Below are 18803 nucleotides of genomic sequence, written 5' to 3'. Positions count from 1 at the left end.
TTAGTTGCTTGTGAATTATAACATCTGCATTAAAGAATACCAGGATTTCCAGATAAAGGCAAACTATCTAAGAAAACTGATATTGTTAAAATAAATAATTTAAATCTACTTAGAATTCACATGTATATTTTTCAAATGATAATTATGTCATTTTAGAATGTAAATGGGGAGACCCTCCAAAATAATTTCATACATGGTTTCATATATATTTATTTATATACATATACACACGTATGTTTAGTTAATTACAAATGATGTTTGTATTAATAAAGATGGCAATTTTCAAAAAAAATAGTACCTAAATTTTCATTTTGACTATTACTGTTGTCTATAGTTCATCAAAGCCCTGTAATATTTGGTGGGAGCGTTTCTCAGTGGTTTTTCTACACATCTGAAATTTGGTTTAGGACCATTTTGTTTCAAGCATGTTTGTATAGTTAAAGTCTTAGGAGATAAAGATGGAGCTCCTTATGAGGCACAGCAAACTATAATTGGACCAGGATTATAAAGATGATGTCTCCTTGTTGGGAAAATACTGAGATTTTTTTAGCATACTCATAAAACTGGGGGTTTCAAAAGCTCAGGATTCTTCAGAGGTGAAACAAATTAACCGTGGGAAAAGCATCCGCCTGGGCTAACTTGTGCAAAGACTCCATGTGACTTGGTGGAGTGGAAGATCAAGCAGAAATCATGTGACCAGGAGAGTTATGTTTTCCTTTACTATTTTTGATACATGGTCAAATTATTATTTTGTTTTATAGATACCAAGTTTTGATTTCCAAAGTCTCCAAGAGCAGATGTCATCAGCTGATTCCAGCTTTAACCAAATCTTTTTCAGATGTTATCAGGAATTATGTCATAAAGAAACCACATTTCCAATGGATTCACACTGATAGAAGACAAGTTACTTCTGAGCTAAGAGCATCCATTACCAAGGAAACATTTAATGTGACATGTGACAATCTGGATAAGCTGGCAACTCAGAAGTCCAAACACACAGCTTTTCCCAGTACTGACCTAATGATGTAGAAATGGATGTCAACATTACCTACTGTGGACATCAAGCTATGGTCAGGTAACCTATCGATTTTCACAAGAAAAAAAAGGTGATGAAGCAGTATATGGCATAATACACAACCAAATAGTTTCTCTAAATAATTTGTCTAATTTTTGATTGGATACTTTGATTGGATACTTTGACTGGATACTTTGATTGGATACTTGTATAATTTCCAAAAATTTCTATAAATGATTTATTTTATAATTAACTTTTAAACTTTTATTTCAAAAGCAGAAAGGAAGAAAGAAAGAGGAAGGGAGGGAGGGAGGGAGAGAGGGAGAGAGGGAGGGAGGAAGGAAGGAAGGAAGGAAAAAAGGAAGGAAGGAAGGAAGTCCCCAAATGTTTGGAAGCCAGAAAATCAACCCACTTTTCCCCTGTGGGTGACAGCGACCTAACCACTTGAATTATCATCTCCCAGGCTACCTATTAGTGAGAAGCTAGAATCAGGAGTGGAGCTAAGACTGAAGCCCAGAGCACTCTGACACGAGATGCCAGCACCCACAAGAGGTATATTATTTGCTGCAACAAATATCCATTGCAGATAAATACTTTTATAAACTTAATGTTGTGGGGAGCAATCCGGACTGGACTGAGTTACTGGAATTAAGACTTATTCTATGCATCTGCTCTCCCACAATATGGCGCTGGGAGAGGAGAAAACAGCTTCCGCACAGCTGCCTCCAGTTCAACCAATAAACTGTAGGACTTGCTACTGATTGGAGGAGAGCAGCGTACTCGGCGTGTGGGCAGCCGAGTTGGGATTGGCAGAAGAGGACTATAAAGGAGGAGAGAGACAACATGCACCAGGAACATCTAAGGGGAACACCTGTGCAGCCCCCAAGAGAGCCGGCCGGCGGTGTGCCGCTCCCCTGCGGAAGTGGGGAATGTGGCCAGGGGGAACTGCCCTTCCACGGAGGTGGAAGTGACGGTAGCCAACCCGGGAAGAACCAGCAGCAAACCCGGGGAGGGCTGAGCAGACAAAAGAACAGCGCAGGGTCCTGTGTTGCTCCTCCACGAAGACGGGGAGCGACAAATGTATGCATTGGAACGTATTCTAGAATGTAGGAAGGATAGCGTCACATACATAACAGAAATGTCTAGAATAGAACTGGACATATAATTTATTTTCCAAATTCTTTGGTGTCTTGCAATGAAATTAACAGATTATCATTATTATAATGAGAAACTTCTATCTCTTGAACTGTATAAATCCTTCAGGAAAGCAATATCAGACTAACAGGATCAGCAGTTCACCTTCTTCTCTCATTACCCAACAGCCTGGATGAAGTCAGTTTAAGGAGATTAAGACAGCTATATACATACAGAGAGAGATACTCCCCCCCTCCATCAACATATACTCTGAAAAAAATTAGCATGTAGTTAAAGTTCCATGTATATAACTTTGTTCAAATACTTAATGTGATTGTACTCATATACCACTGTGGTATTTGAACACAGCTGTAAATTTTCTTTGGTGTATTAACAAGTGCTCCAATTGCAAGTTTTGCTTCAGAGTTGTGAATTGAAGTATAAATTTGAAGACTGATGCAAAACCTGTAATTCTGCTGCCAGGATCATTTTTAGTAAAAATATTACATGATCTCACCCATAAGAAACCAACAAAGCAATAAATATTCCTTTAATTTAATCAGGGTAAAAAATAAAATAACATGAATCATGACAAGCCTGGAATGGAACTACTAGTTTTCAAACATTCTATGATACCTGCTGTTAGAGCAATGAAATCAGAAGGCCTGTGCATGACTACAAGACACTACAAAGGAAAATATACAGTCCAAATTAATTATTTTTCCTGGATCAAAGAAATGTCTGCTGGTAATTATGTTCAAGTCACAATTAACTGAAGTAGGAAACCCTACTAACAAACAATTTTATTTTATTTTACTTTTGAATCATCTCAGGTTTAGCTGTCATCTCACCTACTGGCCTCAATGAATGCTCCTGATCTTGGTTTAACAAGCTGCAATGTGCATGAACAAGAGTGTTTTATCTACCTTTGTGTTTCTTCCTTAATGGCCATCTATTTTAAACGAATTCTCTGCTTCTCTCTCAAGTGATATTTAGCTGTCGATTACATCAAAAATATAACTCAGTTATAACAGCATTTGTTCTTGTGCACAAAATAAAGTCATCCTTTGTTCCTATACATCTCAAATTAAGACACATTTACTTGTTTAGCACATTGTTTGCTTTTCATTTTGGGAATATACAACCTTTATTTGAGCAGAGAGAGGGAAGAACCAAGAAGAAAATGAAGTGGTGTATCGTTGGAAGCCTTTATAGAAGCTCACCTACATAGGAAGATGGTGAGAAATGCTGCTCTGGTTTTTGAGTTTTCTCCTTTATGTTATAGCAGGATGACCTTTCATTAGATAGAGTGGTCTTCTGAGCAGCCAACCTAAGTGGTACATAATCTTCTGTGAGTGTTCCCAGGCACAGAAGGCCGTAAATATTCATCTGAATGGGGCTTCTAAACTTTTTACTGCCTTAAACTTTTTACTACACATTAGACTGCATATATCTTAGAACATAAGGCTTGCCACAGCTGAACAGATAAATGGCCCATCATAGTGGTGCACTGTTTCTGACAGAGGAATATATCTGGTGATCCAGAAGGCGATAAAGGTCACAGAGTACCACTGACATGTAATTGTGCAATGCCATCCCTTGGAGAACCAATATTTTCGCAATGTTCAAGTTGATCTTCTGAGAGTGGGGCACATTGCAAAGTTCTGTCATTTCTTTCAGGCCACTAAAGAACTATTCAAAGAATTATTATATCATCATTGCAGACTAAATAGCTCTGTTATTTTTTAAAGTAATGTCTATCACTTTTTGGAGCATAATTTACTTCCTTGGGATCACTTAAGTCCCCACTTATTAATTGTGCATGTTGCTATTTTCTCCACAAAGTTGTCACAAGAACCATAGAATGCACTTGATAATTGGTCATCTTGCTTTATATGTGTTTCTCAGAGATAATAAGCTCTATGTTACTATGATATACCCAGATAGCATTTCTACTTGTAATAGTATTTGACCATAACTGACAAGATTCACAAGGACAAAGTCTCCATACTCTCATGCTTAATTCTTTCCAGGCATGGCATTAGAATTCAACCTTAATCAATCACATAGCTTGCCAATATTTTTCCATTTGGTGCATGCATTTCCTAGGATAGCCTTGTATTTCAGCTTAATAAAAAACAATCCTTTGTATTTAGTCCGTCCTGACTATATACCAGTGGATTTTTGTTCATTTGATGTCAACTCAAGAAGATGACTGATCCAGGAAGATCATGTGTTAATGGCTATAGCATCTCTCTTGATTTTGCTTGTTAGCATCAGATTATAGTGCTACTCTTGTTGACCGCAGTTCACATGACTATAATATACTTCTGAACTAAACCAGAAGACCAGAAAAATAAGCACTAATGAGATGTTAGTAGCAGACACACTATTTGTTTTGTACTATATTCTACAACCATGAACTCTACTTGTAGCCCTCCAGCACTATAATTTCCTCATATGCAAGCTAAACCTAACATAACCTTAAGAAATCTTTACCATTAGATAAATAGAGATGGAAATAATGTATTTACATCCTAGGAGTTATTTGCAAGAAATGATTTACTATGTTATTCCTCTTGATTTTTACTGTTACACTTGAAGAGAACGTAGGCAAGTTGAATGGTGTATAAAAAGATTTAGTAGAATTTTAATAGTCAAATATAACAAAAAATTGCATGCACTTTTGGTTGTCTTAACGTTCTTTAGTGTAACAAGCACACATAATATCCTCTTATTTTGTGCTTTATTGAATTGAGGTCACTTCCTCTGTAGACATTAGAAAGAGACCATCCATTTCAGAAAATGTGTGTCTAACTTTCACCAAGTGTCTAACTATATGTGTACAATCATAATAACTAATCTCCTAGTGGCAGCATTGTAACCTACACTGACTGCAGTATTTTCTTACAAACCAAATTTATCTGATTTCGACTTTTACAGATATCCAGTGATAGCCTGGGCTATTGAGAAATAAATACTTCTTATATTCTTTGTGTGTGTTTCTTCCCATATTTAGGACCATTTGTATGAATCATTCCAAGGGCTACTGGAGTTTGTGCCTAGCTAATGTTCCTTAAAATTTATGCACATTTCTGGCTTCCAAGAAACTGTTGAAAATCTTTTATTTTTTTGTTTGGTTTGGCAGTTATGGCAAAAGAGAAACTACATAAGCCAGAGGGCCAGCAAACAAGAGAGAAAGAGAGCAACTGGAGATCATCAAAGTTAAAACAAACAAACAAACATACGTAGCTTTAGAGAATGTGACAAAGGATTATTTCTAATAAAGGGAAGTACCCAAGCAAATCTGTGTCCTCTCTTACCACGATGTTTAAGTACCAGGGAACCTCACCATAAACAAGGAGGACATAACTGTGTACCATCTAACTGGAGGGTAGAGTATCTAATAAAGAATACAAGTGAGCAGTTAAGACACATTTGCTGTCTAAGGGCTCTATATAGATGTGGGAAGTGTTTGCCATTGACTTGTTGATACCCCCAAATAAGGCATGTGAATGTTCAATCTGTATCTATACAGCTACACACGAGGGTGTCACGTGCTCTTCCCTGAATCTCTCACTGGCTGACTCCAAGGAGGAGACACTAAGTTGGGTATTTTTGTAAAGCCCCAATAAGCCTTTTATCCTTTTTATTTATAGTGCAGGCAAGGGGAGCAAGCTTTGAACACACAAAGAACAAATGATTCTTAATCTCTTACTTTCGTATGAGCCTTGAGAATATACCTAGAAATAGGAAATTTATCTAAATAAGTAATTTGTTAAATAATCATAAATCCTTGTAGTATTTTACTACCTTAATTTTTTAAATGTTAGTTTTTTATTTTTATCTCAGTACTTTCTACTTACTCCAGCTCATTTTTACTAATTATAATGTTTTCTTCCCATTTTGTCTGTTTCCTCTATTCTATAACACTGTTTTTCATCTACCAATCAATGTATCACAAATAGTGATTATATATATAATATATAAACATGTGTATGTGTATATACATGTACTAACTCAAATGTAATTCTTAAGTTGATAATGAAGTAAAAGAATGAAGGAAATTACAAACATAATTTGAAGGCCAATGACTTACATAACTGTGATTCACATAACTATAATTCATGTAATTGAAACTGAGAAACTAATTAGAAAATTACAAACTCTACATGCCATTTAGACATCAGTATCTAATGAATATGGCCTCATTTCAACTTCTTACAATTACAAAAAATGAAAATGAAAATTCACAAGATCTCTGAGTGTTTGATGTGTTAATCATTGTACTATCACTATCACAAGGGGATTTTTAATTTCTTGCAAGGCCAATAGGAATAAATTGAAAGATTTATTGAGGAGTCTCTTATGACACTGGAAATTGAATATGCCTATCTATCTTTGTGTAGGAAGATCTCCCCTTCGCTCCTCTTCTCTTCAAGTTCATCCTATAAGGTCTGTGCCTACCAAAACAGAAAGTACTTTCAGGGCTACCTCCATCCCTGAGAGAAGTCTAGGAGTGCAGAAAGGGAAGTAGAGGCCTAGTGGAAGTCCATCAAGGCTAGTGTGTGTATATACATTCCATTTTCAAAATGTAAGAACCATTCCACGGCATTGGCGAAAGAACTCTTTATATTATTATATTCCAGGCAGACAGTTTATTTATTTTTTTATTTGAGTAACACACACACACACACACACACATACATGGGGCTGAGGAGGGAGAGAGAGGGAGCAAATGAGTGAGTGTAAAAGCTCCCATCCAGTGGTTCACCCCTAAATGTTAGCAAAGGCCAAGAATGGGCTAGGACAAAGCAAGGAGCTGGGAACAAGAATTATTCACTTATAAAGCAAATGTAACATATTTGGAATACACAATAATTTAACAGTATGCATTTTCTATATTCTTACTAAGCAAGTTTTTTTTTTTAACTTTTATTTAATGAATATAAATTTCCAAAGTACAGCTTATGGATTACAATGGCTTCCCCCCCCCCATAACTTTCCTCCCACCTGCAACCCTCCCCTTTCCCACTCCCTCTCCCCTTCCATTCATATCAAGATTCATTTTCAATTATCCTATAAGGGCTGATGCCATGGTGCAGCTTGTTAAAGCCATGGCCTACTTTGCTGGCATCCCATATGGGCATCGGTTTTAGACCCAGCTGCTCCACTTCTGATCCAGGTCCCTGCTAATTCATCCTTGGACCCCTGCACCCATGTGGGAGACCCAGTAGAAGTTCCTGGCTCCTGGCTTCAGATCAGCTAAGCTCTGGCCATTGCAGCCACATTGGGGAGTGAACCAGCGGATGGAAGACCTCTCTCTCACTGTGTCTCTACCTCTCTCTTTGTCTTTCAAATAAATAAAGTATATCTTAAAAAAAGGGAACTGCTCTCATTGAGCCTACACATCAATCAAAATCAATTGATAAAAAAGCAGGGTTGTAAAAGTTTGAGTACTAAGTAATAAAACTAAAGAAATATTGATCTAGGTCTAAAATATTGTAATGATGGTTAACTAACTATAAAATGCTGAAGTATGCTTATAAAGAAGAGACTTCTACGTGCTGATGAATCAGAAGTCATAAATTTTAATAATAATAAGTGACACTGAAGAAGATGAAAAGAGTAGCAGAAAGGAATCTGAAGTACTCATCCCAAATAGTTAAAGCTCAACATGAGATAAATTTAAAACTGGTGATAATATTTCAAATACCTAAGTAAAATGTCACACAAATTGAACATGAACCATCTGGTAAAATACAGATGGAATCATACACAATAAAGAAATAAATACCCATAATAGTGTATCATAAATAATATTAACCATCAAATGTTCAAAGAAGATAAAAAGAATCTTTCCTGACTGCCTTGAGCTAGGATAAACTTTCTTCCAATCCTTTGGACTTGAACTAAAATGTCAGCTCTTCATGGGTCCCATGACTATGACAGGTGGACTGGAACTTACACCATTAGCTCTCCTGGGTCTCCAGCTTAAAGACTGCAGCTCTTTAGACTTTGTTTCCATAGTTGTATTAGCCAATTCCTTGTGATGACTCAATCTGTCTCTCTCTGTGTCTCTCACTCAGTCTATCTCTGTGTGTGTATGTAAGTCCTGTTACTCTGGAGGTCTCTAACACACAAGGTTAAATAACTCTTGAACCCTTTCATATTACTCATTGTATGCACAGTATTGCTGTATGAAGAGACATCATATACGGTATAAAGAATGCATCCGAACAGAGTCACAGTGGGGTAATAAGGTGCAGTAAATTGAGGAATGTCAGCAAAAGTTATTACAAATGTCCTTTATGTAGGTCCATCAATTGAGTTAATTCACTATTTTGACAAAGATTATAAGTTCCTCTGAAGTCTCTTTTTCCTTCTTCTCTGCTGCTCACCACCAAATTTAGATAACTGAGACTCAAAACCATTTAAAGTAATTTTAGGAAAATGTTCCCCATCAATATATCATTTGTCTGACCAATAACTACACACTTTCAATTGCAGCTGTCAATTGTGAAGCTCCCTTACAGTTTCATGAGATATTTGTTTCTTTGCTTTTGCCTTTTTATTGCAGCAGTGACATGGTACTATGTAAAACATCATCAATGTCATTATCTAGCTGTATTTTAGAATTTAAATCAGTTAAAAGTTTTTAGTTTAAAAAGAATTATAACGAAGTAATTATCTGAATTTCTTTTTCCAAGTTTGTTCTTAATGCCTTCAATTTGATCTGCTCCGGGTCTTCATAAAGAGCCATATAAGCAAACAGTGAATGTAACAAGAAAAGCAGCTTACATGTGCACGTTGTTCCATTTTCATCCAGTAGCTGATTATCAGCACAAGCACACACCCGGCCTGCAGGAATGGCTAAGCAGAGTGTACTACAGCCCCCATTATTTACTCGGCACATGTTGTCACCTGCAAGACGAAAGTGACCGTGTCAGAGAATTCAGATTCCAACCAGTTATGTACACCTTTTTTCTCTATGTGTAGTATATATTCGGCAGTGTAGTCATGATTACTGTCAAATCACAATGAAAATCAGTGATGTTTGAAAACACAGCAGGTATTGGTAGAAAAGAGGAATTTATTTTCATGTTGCTTGGAAGAGATAGAGGTCTGTTTGGAGTTAGGTACAGAGACAGAGCTAGAGCTAGAGCTAGAACTAGAGCTAGAGCTAGAGCGACAGTGAGACACAGAGAGAAAGAAAGAGGGAGAGAGAAAAGAAGAAAGGTCCATAATACTTTCAGATAGTTTTCCAGGTAAGGCTACTGTTTCAAGTCTGAGTTCTTTCAAAACAAGACCACTGACAGAATGAGCACTTGGCCCAGCGGTGGAATAATCTTCACTCTTGAGCAAAAGGTACACTGCCAAGAGTTAGAGTGGAAGACGCCAAGAAGCACAGAGTACATGCAAGGCTTTTTCTTTGCTTTGTCACTGAGCAATGTTGCTGTTGTCACAACAGACTTAAAGAGTAGATGCACTTGGAAAGCCAAGACACTGTGGCTATATATATATATATATATATATAACCTAAATGAAAGATCTCTGTGAGATCCCAGCGGAAAGAATGGGCCATCAAAGAAGGAAGTACCTTTCTCTGAAGGGAGGAGAGAACTTCCACTTTGACTATGGCCCTGTCTAAATGAGATCAGAGTCAGCGAACTCAAAAGGCTTCCATAGCCTTGGCAACTCATGACAAGAGCCTCAGGTGATTACTGACGCCATAAATAAGAGTGTCAATTGTTAAATCAACAACAGGAGTCACTCTACACTTACTCCCTATGTAGGATCTCTGTCCTTCATGTGTTGTACTATGTGAATTAACGGTATAACCAGTATTCAAACAGTACTTTATACTTTGCGTTTCTGTGTGGGTGCAACCTGTTGAAATCTTTACTTAGTATATACTAAGTTGATCTTCTGTATATAAAGATAATTGAAAATGAATCTTGATGAAGAATAGGATGGGAGAGGGAGAGGGAGATGGGATGGTAGCGGGTAGGAGCGAGGTTATGGCGGGAAAAAGCTGCTATAATCCAAAAGTTGATGCTTTGGAAATTTATATTTATTAAATAAAAGTTAAAAAAAAGAGTAGATGCGCTAATGGGGTATACAATATTACAATATGCATCAATTAAGAAAATATGAAATGGTATTCATAAACCTATTTGAAGCAGACTTAAAGATTCTCAGATAAAACTTAGTAAAAATTCTTTTAAAGATTAGTTTTATTCATTTGAAGGGTGGAATTATAGAAAGAGGAAAAGGCAGAGGAAGAGGCAGAGGAGGGAGAGGTAGAAAAGGGAGAGACAAAAGAGTGGAAGGGAGAGGAAGGAGAGGGAGAGGGAGAAGGAGAGGAAGAGCCAGGCAGAAGAGGGAGAGGAAGAGGTCTTCTATCTGCTGCTTCACAGGGAGAGAGAGAGAGGGAGATGGGGAGGGGTGAAGGATAAGGGGAGGGGGGGGAGAGAGGAGAGGGAGGAGTAGCAGGGGGAATGGGTGAAGGGGAGAAGGGGAGGGGGAGGAAAAGAGGGGGAAGGGCAGGTATTCCATTTGCTGGGTAAATCCTAAATGTCAGAGAAAGCCAGGGCTGGGCCAGACTGAAGCCAGGAGGCAGCAGTTTTATTGGGGTCTCTCACATGGGTGCAGCAGCCCAAGGACTTGGACTATCTTCCACATTAACAGGAAGCTGAATTGGAAGTGGAGCAGCAGGGGTTAGAACTGGTGCCCATATGGGATGCTGGTGTTGCTGACAGCAGCTTAATCCATTATGCCACAATGCTGGCCTCAAAACTGAGTAAATTTTTGAAAAGTCTGGAGGTCATGTTTTCTAAAGGTGTTGGCAAAAATAAATAAAATTTAGGTAATCACCATTTTCACACTTTTACTATAGATAGGAAAGACAGGAAGGAGGAATACACTTATGTGTCCAACTTCACAAAGAAATCAACAGTGAGGCTTATTTTATAGTATGTAGTATTTTCCAAATATCAATAAAATTATCATTGTATCATGAGATCTTACTCAAATGTTAGAAATAGTTTTCAATTCTTAGACCATACAGTAAGGTAATACAATAATTAAGCTTATATTGGCAGTTAAAGTGCTAAAAATGTGACTAAAGTGACAGACTAGGGGCTGGATTCTCTATGTAGAGAATAATAAGGATTGAGAAAATATACCACTAAAAAGTTGCCAAATGCAATAAATACTTAAACCAGTCCCACGAATTATTATTGTGTGCCTATGGATCAGGAGAAATGACTTAAAGTATATTATCTTTTCATTATTCAGAAGAATAAATTTAATATTCCATGTTTATGAAAATAAAAAGTACAACTGAGAACTAAGAAAGCTAATAATGCAAGCTATAGTATTAATTTCGGAGCTCAGAGGGTAATTAAGTTTAGTTGGGGCTTTTGTTTCAGTTGGGAATGCAGAAGCACATTAACTAGCTCTCAAAGACAATTATGTTTATGCCATGACAGCAGAAGGGAAATAAAGTATTTCATAGGACACTCAAGTGCACTGTCTATGTAAGATACATTATGTACAGAGTTAAATCTCATTTAAAATATTTTAGTAATATTTAGATTCCGGAAATTTAGAATTAATTAATTTTAATTAATATTAGTTGGTTTTTTTTTTAGCTTTTATTTAGTAAATATAAATTTCCAAAGTACAGTTTATGGATTACAATGGCTTTCCCCCCCTATAACTTCCCTCCCACCCGCAACCCTCCCATCTCCTGCTCCCTCTCCCATTCCATTCACATTAAGATTCATTTTCAATTATCTTTATATACAGAAGATCAACTTAGTATATATTAAGTAAAGATTTCAACAGTTTGCACCCACACAGAACATAAAGTGTAACATACTGGTTCAGTACTAGTTATAGCATTAATTCACATTGAACAACACATTAAGGACAGAGATACTACATGAGGAGTAAGTGCACAGTGACTCCTGTTGTTGACTTAACAAATTGACACTCTTGTTTATGGCGTCAGTAATCTCCCTAGGCTCTAGTCATGAGTTGCCAAGGCTATGGAAGCCTTTTGAGTTCGCCAACTTCGATCTTATTTAGAAATTTATATTCATAAAGTTCCTTACTTCCATCTTTGGCCTGACCTTGCTGCAGTCATTGTGGACATTTGGAGAGTGACTCAGCAGATGAGAGCTTCCTTTCTCTGTCTCTCTGCCTCTCAAGTAAATAAAAAATTAAAGAAAATCCTTGCTAAAAACACTTATTTCCAGAAAATAATAATATTTTTAGATAATTAAAATATTTTCTTACTTTTAAATTTATGTTTGTAACTCTTACTTATATATAGTAAAATAAAGTTAGATCAATAAAGGATAGAAAATAACATCAAAAATGGAAAAAAATTCTTGATTCAGTTACTTTGGGAAGTAGATACCGTAAAAATCAGATATACAAAGAAAGCAAATGAGGAAGTTTTCAGTGTTTAGTTCAAGATAGTAGTGTGTATGGGTCAAAAAATATCCCTTTTTCCTAATCTTCTATTTTCCAAAAGTAGAATTACTCTCCTAATTACAAACAGTGCTGGTAAATAGTGTGGGGGTGATAAACATTAGTTGAAGGAATGGATGTAACTTTTACTGAGCAATGGGAATGACATGGACAACCATTTGGAGTGAAGGTAGAATTATGCAGATATCTGTGTCAGGTTTTAAACAGATTAAGGAGGTTCTTTCATATGCATGTGAATAAGAATACATATATATTCTTCATATATAAATACTTTACATTTCAGAGAAGTTTTTTTTTTTTTTTCTTTCTATTTGTATAAGAGGCAGAGACAAATAGACAAGGATATACAGACAGGCAGAGAAAGAGAGAACTCTCACCCACTGGTGCTTTCCCCAAATACCCACAATAGCTGAGTACAGGATGGGAATGGATCCGCGAGCCAGGAAAGCAATCTTGACCTCTGACATAGGTGTCAGGGTCTCAACTACTTCGGCTTTCCAGGGTCTGCACTGATAGGAAACGGGGGTCAGGAGCTGGGCTAGGACATGAGCTCAGGCAGTTCAATTGTGATGTAGGTGGCTTACCTACTGGATTAATGCCTGCTCCAGGGAATTAAACACTAACATCCAACAAATACTTATCTAGTGAACTGACAATCTCTCCCATCTTCATGCCACCCACCCTCTTACACACATGGCAGCACTGACAATGTTTACTTGTACCCAGTCAGCTGTCCACATCCCTTAACCTTCCTGTAACCTATTTCAAAACACAGATGTATGTTATTTATTTCAGAATTTAAACATGTTGCAAAGAACTAGAATGGATCAAATAGAGAAGTAGCATTTTCAGATTTAAGATAACATCTGATATTTTCTTTACAGAGTTCCTACCTTGGAACTAGGAATCCGTCAACTGAGTGCCAGCCAAATGGACTTTCAGATATATGAACAATCTGTTGGCTGGGAGAAATTATCAGTGAAAAGTTAACCTAGCCAATTGGAAGGGTCAGATCAGGGCCTTTTACTGGATGTTGTCCGAATTCTGCAGGGATGTCTATGATCTGACTCACTTGATCCAAGAGGAACATTGCCAGAAAAACAGTATCCAAACCAGAAATATCAAAATTCCACTAACAGGACCAGTAGGTGCACTGATTGATTTTCCACTAAAAGCTCTTTTCAAAAATTACTTATGGAGCTGGTACTGTGGTGCAGTAGGCTAAGTCTCCTCCTGCGGCACCGGCATCCCATATGGGCGCTGGTTCATGTCCTGGCTGCTCCTCTTCTGATCTTGCTTTCTGCTATGCCTGGGAAAGCAGTAGAGGATGCCCTGAGCTCTTGGGCCCCTGCACCATGTGGGAGACCAAGAAGAAGCTCCTGGCTTCTGGCTTTGGATCAGCGCAGCGCCGGCCGTGGCAGCCATTTGGTAAGTGAACCAGTGGATGGATGACCTTTCTCTCTGTCTCTTTCTCTCACCGTCTGTAAGTCTACCTCTAAAATAAACAAAAATCTTTTTTAAAAAATATTTATTTATTGGGGCTGGTGTCATGGAGTAGCGTGTAAAACTGCTGCCTACAATGCCATCATCCCATATGCACACCAGTTTGAGTCATGGCTGTTCCACTTGTAACCCAGCTCCCTGCTAATGTGTCTGAGAAAGCAGGGGAAGATGGCCCAAGTTCTTAACTAGTCCAGCTCAGGCATTTGCAGCCATCTGGGGAGTGAACCAGTGGATGGAAGATCTCTCTGTCTCTGTCTCTGTCTCTGTCTCTGTCTCTCTTTCTAACTCTGCCTTTCAAATAAATCCTTTTCCAAATTTTTTATTTTTATATATTCATTTGAAAAGTAGAGAGACAGAAACAGAGACAGAGAGATTGCTTTCCAAATACCCATAACAGCTGGGGCCCAGCCATGCCAAAACTAGAAGCCTGGAATATAGTCAGGTCTCCCACATGGTTGGCAGGGACTGAGTCACTTGAGCCAACTGCTACTTCCCAGGTGCACATTAACAGGAAGCAGAAAATACATAAGAGATTCTTTTATACCATTGCTGTTCTCTAAAATAGGAATTTCAGGAGAGGTTTACAAAAGCTGTTCCAGAGACTTACCATTAATAAAGAAATGTTGGAGGAAATGACAGTAGCATGTGAGAAAACTAGCTTGAAACAAAATTCCTAATAATTACATCAGACTGCATTCCTAGATGTAGCTTTCATTTTAATATGGTTATATGTCTCATCTACCTTCCTGGACTTAGCTTGTATATCATCAAGTAATTTGATAAGTGTTTTCTTCATACTGGAAGAAGAGGTGTCCGATTAGCTGACTCATTTCCTCACATTGAGTCTAATATGTTTAGATGTTATACTATTAGCATCCCTAAATATTTTTCACGGTGTTCCTGCCAGGTACTGTGTGTATGTGTATGTATATGCGTGCATGTGTATTATATATGTGCATATGGAAATACTACGTGTGTATCCATACAGATTCATATGCATGTGTATAAATATTATAGTCAATATAGAGTACATATATTTGTGTGTATGTATAAAACCATATAGTCTATGCCTTTCTACTAGCTCAGATAAAGGGAGAAGAATGAGAGACAGACTAAAACTACATGGTTATATAAGAATAGCTTATCTTATTCAGTGCAGAATTGGTGATATGTACTAGTTAAGGATTTGGTTTTCTATTTATTTGCTACTGTTATAGCTTTAAAGAAAGATGACAGTATATAACCAAAGTTTATATTCCACTGATTATGTATTTCCAAACATTTATTTATATTGACTGTTCAAAGGCTATAAAGAGAAACACCACTGAGAAAATACTATAATGTGGTAAGAGAAGATGCCCACATTTGAATACGTGAGTGCATTTTTCCTCATAATCCAACTACCTTGGTCAAGATAATAAAAGATACTAAAAGTTTAAATCTAGAGTGCAGTATCCAATTTTGATGTTTACTAACTAAAGATGTGTTAACCAAGCAACCTCTCCATATGATATTATCTGTTCAAGATCGAATTAAGCACTAGACAGTCCTCTGGTATATGAAGACTGGGCAGAAAACTGAAACAACTTGAGTAGGTCAACAAAGTTAATGATAAATAATCAATTTGACTAAATGCATTCTCTTAGTAAGACACAACATAATGATTTCTACAGTACAGTTGATAAAGAGTTTAGTGATCAGGGCTAAGTTTCTATTTTAATGCTCCCTTAATTAAAAAAGAAGAAAATTCATGTTTAAAAGACCATTGTCCACTCTAGGATAGCATTGAACAAGTGAATGTTAACAGCACCTTTCAGAACACAAATACAGCCCTCTACCGAAGTCATGTACTTTGTGGCATATTATTGTGTCACATTGCTCCTTTGAATATTTATTTAAAACCTATGATTTGAGGCTAGTGTGGTAGCATAGCAGGTTAAGCTGCCATCTGAGACATCAGCATTCCATGTGAGTGCCGGTTCATTTCCTGGCTGCTCCACTCTGACCCACCTATTTTTTGGACTTGCAAAAGCAGTGGAAGACGGCCCAAATATTTGGGCCCTTGCATACACATGGGAGACCTAGATGAAGCTTATGGTTCCTGGTTTAGGTCTGGCCCAACCCTGGCTGTTACAGCCATCGGGTTGGACCAACCAGTGATGGAAGATCTCTCCTAATCATCCTCTCTCTCTCCCTGTATCTATGTCTTTCAAAACAAATAGGTTTTTTTTTTTTTATGATTTGTTATTTGAAAGGCAGAATTACAGAGGCAGAGGCAGAGGCTGAGAGAAAGAGAGACAGAGGGAGAGAGAGAGAGGGAGAGAGAGAGAGAGGTCTTCCATACATTGGTTCACTCCCCAGATGGCCACAAAGGCCTGAGCTGGGCCAATCCAAAGCCCTGAGCCTGGAGCATCTTCCAGGTCTCCCACATGGCTGCAGGGTCCCAAGGAATTGGGCCATCTTCCACTGCTTTCCCAGGCCATAGCAGAACAAAATAAATAAGTCTCAAAAAAAAAATGCTGACTCCAGATGAAGAAATGGTAGGTACAAATTAATATAAATTGTTGGCTATTCACTGTGCTATGTAAGTATTATTCTTATATAACAAATAGCTATCTATTCTTCAGGGAAATTTTATGAAAGACTTATTTTTATGAAACCTTTAATGGTGATTTCAAAGATTCAGACAGAGGCAGTTCTAGGAACCAGATTTAAGCTCAAGTCCATTTTACAGTAAGGGAGACATTTTCCACCACATGCTTTGCATTTAATTGATTAAATCACTAAAGCAACTGGAAGCTTGAAGAAAATGAATATTATAAAAATATTACAGATGCTTGCTAGTGGGAATTCAGTGATGACATTCACGAGGAACAGTCTCTAAAGATATGGAAAATGGAAAATGTGATGGTATATTGATCGGTACAGTGAAATCCAGGAAACTAATTACATTGAAATTAGAAGGAAGAATAATACTGAAAACAAGATCCTGCAAAAGATAAGAAGAGTAGTTCTGTTCCTAGTACTGTGTCCAGTTTTGTTAGACAAACTACATTTGTGGTGAGGGAAGGGAGCAGGGTTCATATGCATATAACAGAAAACTTTACCCTTTAATATATCCAGGCAATCTCCTCTAATCTTTATTTCTTGTCCACAGCTATTTCATATTTATTCTTTTTAAAGATAATTTTATCCTTCATTAGCCAATGATATTTCTGATTTTATGCCCTTCCATTATTGAATAAAGTGGCATTTTCCCCCAATGAAGCAAATTTAATACAGTAGGAAAAATTTGAAGCCCTTGAATGAGGTCAGTTGCTGTGAGATCTCTGATTTAGTTGAAATATCTTTAGAAAATCTTTTGTTAGAATACTTCTTATCGACACCATATGCATTAGAAAATTCAGTATATAATTCATTCATTCTAAATATACTGAAATGTATGCTCATTAAATTTTTACAAGGTTATCTCCATAAAAAGGAAACAGTGACTAAATAAAAAAAAGGACCACATAATTTTCTGAACAATTTTCTTTGTCTAATATCTAAGTTCTGAGCAATGTTATTTGCAGAAAGAATCATAAATATTCATAACTGGAGCAGATAAAACAATAAAATACCACCTTGCTTTAATAAGGCATGAATATTGTGGTAGATTTTTTCATTTCATATCACTTAAAATAATTACATATTCCTTAAATATACAGAGAAACAAATCAGATGAATATATTAAGAAACTTTTGAAAATAATATTTCCTTGTGTAATGCTTCTTTTCAATCCTTCAATATTTTTTTTCAAACCAAGGAAATTTTTCTCGGTTCACAGTAGATACACTTTGAAACATTTAGTCTTTTCTTTTTTTACTTTAAATAACTGCTTCAGCAAAAATGACATGAAAAACGATGTATTTAGAGGAAACCTTGAACTTCACTCAAATAGAATCCCCAGAGTTTCTCACTCAGGCTGTTTAGAACAAGAAACATATTTTTATGGTAACAATGTCTAAGATTTGATTGGCTTTGGAGTAAACAGACATTTTGTCACAAAACCAGCAACAATGTCAAAATAAAATTTTGATAACTAAGGTGAGTTATTATTACATATGAAATGTAAAAGCAATTTTATTTAAGTTTCAATACCTTGTTGCTTTCGTGGATCATAAATCTGAAGCCCAAAGAGGGGTGGTCTTTCATGTCTCAGTAATGTCACCTCACTTGTTACCAAATCTAGCTGAAAAATGGAACCATTCATATAATCAGTCCAGAACACATAATTCCCGTGATGTGACAGTCCAAAAGGATGGTTCAGCTCTTTCCCACTGTAAACAATCTGCAAAATATAAACACATCGTGAAAAATCAGAGCTGGCGTTTAGAAACATGACTGAATTTGTAGAAGAATTATATTCAAATGACAGAAGATGATCTAACTAATAACATAACTCATATTTTCTTCTCCTAGATTTAAAAATGGATTTTATAATGTGAGCATATTTTTCTTTTCTTAGGGCATGCTACATGAAAGAGATCATTTGCATTTCATCCACTTAAATTCTCTCCTAGATAGCACTAAAGCTACAGTCAAGAATGAAAACATCAAAATGCCTTAGCCCAACTCTCATCCTTATCTCTGAATAATTCTCCTCACT

The 18803-nt window shown here is 36.8% G+C and overlaps 1 protein-coding gene across 9 annotated transcripts in view; it reads right to left on the bottom strand.

Moving 5' to 3' along the window:
• The window catches only part of LRP1B (LDL receptor related protein 1B), a 2140503-nt gene that overhangs the window by 923821 nt on the left and 1197879 nt on the right, over positions 1-18803 (bottom strand). For all 9 annotated transcript variants that reach the window (XR_007920674.2, XM_051849575.2, XM_051849574.2 and 6 more), the window contains 2 exons: positions 18296-18485; positions 8951-9073 (listed from right to left, as the gene is read on the bottom strand). Coding sequence is in view for 8 of the 9 variants with exons in the window: in XM_051849575.2 (XP_051705535.2) it covers positions 8951-9073; positions 18296-18485 (313 nt within the window). In the remaining variant the exon portion in view is untranslated. The remainder of the gene's footprint in view (positions 1-8950; positions 9074-18295; positions 18486-18803) is intronic.

This window comes from Oryctolagus cuniculus, chromosome 3 (assembly GCF_964237555.1).
Source record: "Oryctolagus cuniculus chromosome 3, mOryCun1.1, whole genome shotgun sequence".
In the NCBI taxonomy this organism is placed as follows: Eukaryota; Metazoa; Chordata; class Mammalia; order Lagomorpha; family Leporidae; genus Oryctolagus; species Oryctolagus cuniculus.
This window is presented reverse-complemented; position numbering and strand designations above follow the sequence as displayed.